This window comes from Euprymna scolopes, chromosome 42 (assembly GCF_053919585.1).
Source record: "Euprymna scolopes isolate OS-2025 chromosome 42, ASM5391958v1, whole genome shotgun sequence".
Lineage (NCBI taxonomy): Eukaryota > Metazoa > Mollusca > Cephalopoda > Sepiida > Sepiolidae > Euprymna > Euprymna scolopes.
This window is the reverse complement of record NC_136523.1, coordinates 67630159-67635059: the sequence shown is the minus strand read 5'-3', so window position 1 is coordinate 67635059 and position 4901 is coordinate 67630159. Positions and strand designations below refer to the sequence as shown.

Genomic DNA, 4901 nt, shown 5'->3' with positions numbered 1-4901 from the left:
TATATATTATATTATATATATATTATATTATATATATATATTATATTATATATATATATTATATTATATTATATATTATATTATATTATATATATTATATTATATTATATTATATTATATATATATTATATTATATTATATTATATATATACTTCCAAAATAAACTATTAAAGTTGCATAAATAGTAATAGAAATATTATTTTTTTATTTATGAGTAATGAAATTAATTAAATTTTACGAGCTCAGTATTTTCAATTTTTAAACTTTAAAAATCTATCAAAATTTTTCTATTGATTCAATTTTTACGATATTTTCAGGATCAATGTGAAGTTTTATGCTCTTTCCAATAAACCGAATATAATATTTTAGACAAACGTTTTTTTTCTTTTAATTCAAGCCCCCCTCCTTTTTTCAAATGTCTATTAAAAAGTAAATAATGATTTTACTCACCAATGTTTTTATATATCACAAATTGAAGATAAAAGATCAATAAATAATATACAAATTTAAAACAAAAAAGTGTTTTTTAGAAATTTACCTGTAAAGTCTGAAGTTTAAAACCTATTGTTTTTTTTTTTTTTTGACCATTTTTTTTTTTTTTTTAAATGAAACCTTGGTCCTTGCTCCTTTAATTGAAAAAACTTAGTGCTTGAATTACATTTTTCCAGGAGTTATATTATTATTTAATATTTATTATATATATATATGGCTCATTCCATGTCAAATCGACAGGGGTAAAACCATGTCTGACACGGATTTTTTTTTTAAATTTGCTACACTTAATAGCTCTCCATAATAGGAATTGAATGGCACCTGTTACACATCTCAAGGTCAAGGGATTTCTGAGATATGACCTTGACCTTTTTAAAAATGTTATTTATGGGCCTACAAGGTTCATTCATATATCATTCTAAGGTACTTGGATAGATCTACCATTTTATTTGGGGATATTTTTTTTCAAGGTGAAATTTTTAAAAGTTGGCCTTGACCTTTAACCTTAATTATCTCAAAAAACGTTATTTGAATTTTTTTCTAATTTTGATAAAAGATTTTTCTATCTTATGACAGTATATATTTCAAATTTCATAATGGGTTTTGAACTGGAACCATTCCTACAAGCGTTTTAAAGAAGTGGGCTAAATTCAAAATGTAGTACCTGCTACTTCATATAAAAACATTTTGGTATTTCACAATATGGTCATGTTTGATATCTTTGTAAAGCTAATTTAATGCTGATTAATATGTACATAAAACCATGGTCACAAAATCCATATAAAAACATTTATGTTGATGAAACTGAATTTTCTTTAAATTTTTTTATGCAACACATATTTTGTTATGGAAAAAAGTGATATAATTTGTGTTGGGACAGTTAGTTGAAATCTTGAAATCAGAACTTTTTGGGGTATCAGAATCAGAAAACTAACAGGCCATTCCCCAAAAAATGTTACTCTGTTCTATTGCTGATACTAAAAGATTAAATGAAGAATATTTATTTTTAAGCTATCAGTAAAAGTAAAACCTAATAACATAAACATGTGATGTGGATTTATTTTAGCTGTGTGAAAAAAAACCTAAAACATGACCTTTGTCCAGTCCTTCAGCATTGACAAATCTGACAAGAAAGTGCTAAAAGCTATTAAATTTCAATAAGTTAGTGGACTGAGTGAAAGTTTTATCACCTATGCCAGACAAGCTTTGGTGACAATGTTCCTTTGATTTTTGAAGTCTCTGTTTGTTTACTGGGTGAGGCTGCTGCCTGCTTACTTGCTAGGGGAATGGGTAAAGATAAAAAGCAATAAAAGATTAGAAAAAAACAATATTATTGAAACCACTTTCCCAGTTGTCTTGTGCAGAATCAAGAATATGCTTACCTCCCCTCTCCACCATTATGGACCAGCCTACAATTAGTCAGGCATGGTGGATTATTCCATTTAGAGGCATGCCTGGAGAGGCAGGTGCTTCTCTACAAATGCCAGCTGTTCTGGCATTCATGGTTTTTGGTTCCAGACTTCTGCCAAAGAACTCCACTTCCCCATTGGATCAGCTAGTTCACCCTAGCAATATTCTACATCTTGGAACAGATAAGAAGCATAAATTCAAGATTGAAATTTTGCCAGGCACCATATACATGTAAGTTATATTTTCATGTAAATGTAGAATTTAAGTAGATGTTTTACTATATAAAACTACTACTACTACTAATTATTATCTTTTTTGAATAAGTCTTCAGCAAAATTCTCCTAAACAAAAGTGTTCTACATTTTTTTGGTACTCCTTGAGCATTGAGTTCAATGGCAACCCGGCTTATTTGTTTATTTGTCACTCCTTTATAAAGGCATGCTCTGATAACATTCTATTTATTTACTTATATTGGCTTGACTTTTTGAATGAATATTAAAAAGAAAATTAACCATTTATTGATAATTTCGCATACGTTTTTAATTTACATGCTTGGATAACTTTTTAATAAATATTTACATTAGGTCCACCTCGACATTGTTCTTTTAAATGACGAGTTGTATAGATAATACTATTGGGGGGAGCAGTGTCGGTCGCAGAAAAGTAGATTTGTTTATCGCACTTAGATTTTCATCGAATAAATGGTCATTTTAAAGAAAAATTGTGGAGGTGGACCTAATATAAATATTTACTATAAAGTTAACTGTGATATTCGTTTTCAGCATAGTCGAAAACCTAGAAAAGTCATCATTTTAAAGAAAATTGTGCAAGTGAACCTAATGTAACGAGATCGGTGTCTAGGTTTTTTATGATTAAAATTTGAATTTTTTCTGATCTCTTTTCACTTGCAGCAAACTTCTTTCATTTTCATCAGATTTTATTTTTATATTTTTTTCAGACTTATATCCTTGGACTAAGAATTTATAATTATCCTTTCTTAGATATAATACTTTTTCAAGTGTTCATCCAAATGGATTCAGTCAGTAGGAGTGCGCTCAAAAATGCATGCTGCGATCCCTATAAAATTCATAAGAAAGTCAGAAAATGCTTAAGGAAAATGTCACAAGAATATGCTGACAAAATTAAACAATTGAAATTAATCCCTGGTAATAAGATTTGCACACAATGTCGAAAAAAAACTACATCAGCTGAGGCTTTTGACGCTGCTTCAACAACAGATCAAGATCAGCCACAACCACCTGAAACCGAATCTTCAGACATATTTGTGGATGCTAAAACTGAGTTACAGCTATTGAATGAGTCACTTTCAATTATTGGTGAATCGCCAGTAAAGCGACGAAAATGTGAAAAACATTCCATTTATGAGAAGAAAAAAAATAAAATTACACGAGCAATATCTGATAGAATTGGTATAATTTCATCAAACATTTCTCATGAGGTATCAACTAGTGCAGAACAACAAAACTTTGAACGAGAAATTATTACTCAGTTGAAAGAGAAGTTTGCTAAATGTGAAAAGAGATCACAAAAAATTCAAATTCTTACTGTACTTCCAAAGAGCTGGAATCTACGCAAAATACAAACAGAATTTGGCACTACAATGTACATGGCGAGACAAGCAAAAAAACTTGTGAATGAGGAAGGAATTTTAGCGTTGCCAAATACATGAAAAACTAGATTCCCACAAGAGATAAGTAATAAGGTAAAGCAGTTTTATAAAAGTAAAGAGGTCAGAGTAATGCCTGGGAAAAATGATTACAAGACTGTTTTAAAGGATGGGAAACGGGTTCAGGAACAAAAATATCTCGTTCTCTGTAATTTGAAAGAGGCATTTGAATTATTCAAATTAAAGAACCAAGAGAAAATAAGCTTCTCTAAATTCGCTGAGCTTAGACCGAAAGAATGTGTGCTTGCAGGTGGTGCTGGGGCCCATACTGTCTGCATTTGCACAGTTCATCAGAATATGAAGTTGATGATTGCAGGATCTCATTTTGCTAAACTGACTGAAGGAGAAAGTTATCATTTGATAGATTACCACCAATGCATACTTGCTGTTACATGCAATGAAGCATCGACAATTTGTTACTTGGGTGACTGCTCAACTTGCAACAAACTGATGGATGATTTTGTTTTATATATAGAAATTTTTCACAAAAATTCAGTTGATGATTTTGTATATAAACAGTGGTTATCAACTGATAGAACCATTCTACAAACTATCACAATCCACAGACGAATTCATTGAAACTTTCCATGCGGGCCTTCAAACATTAAAGAAGCATAATTTCATTGCCAAAGCACAATCAAAATTGTTTTCTGATAGTAAAGGTTCTTTGAGGGTTGGCGAAGTTTTAGCAATAGCAGATTTTTCAGAGAATTATTCATTTGTTTTGCAAGATGCGGCTTAAGGATTCCATTGGAATAATGATCAAGCTACATTACATCCATTCATCTGCTACTATCGAAATGGAATTGACCTTGAGCATATTAATTTTGTAATATCTGATTGTCTCAAGCATGATACAGTAGCTGTCCATTTGTTTCAAAGAAAGTGTATAGAACAATTAAAAGAAATTCTTGATTTTGATCTCCAAAAAATGATATTTCTCTGATGGGGCTGTTACACACTACAAAAATTTTAAAAACTTTTTAAATCTGTGTCATCATAAATCTGATTTTGGTATTGATGCAGAGTGGCACTTTTTTTGCTACTTCTCATGGGAAAGGACCATGTGATGGGTTAGATGGCACGGTTAAAAGGTTAGCAGCAAAAGCTAGCCAGCGGCGACCCTATAATGAACAAATAATGACGCCAAGACAACTGTATTTTTATGCAAGAAAAAATATATCTGGAATACATTTCTTATATTCCTCAACTGCAGAATGGAGAGAGGAAGCAAACATCTTAGATAGATTTAACAATTCCTCTTCGATTATAGGAACACAAAAATTACATACTTTCATTCCTGTCTCTCAAA

At 30.5% G+C, this 4901-nt stretch overlaps 1 protein-coding gene across 1 annotated transcript in view; it reads left to right on the top strand.

The window, feature by feature from the left end:
* LOC145267123 (uncharacterized) overlaps nt 1-3726 on the top strand; it is a 23790-nt gene extending 20064 nt beyond the window's left edge. The window contains exon 2 of the mRNA XM_080123155.1: nt 2861-3726. Within this exon, the coding sequence (XP_079979281.1) occupies nt 2933-3592 (660 nt within the window). The 5' untranslated portion in view covers nt 2861-2932 and the 3' untranslated portion in view covers nt 3593-3726. The remainder of the gene's footprint in view (nt 1-2860) is intronic.
* Nucleotides 3727-4901: the final 1175 nt, after the last annotated feature.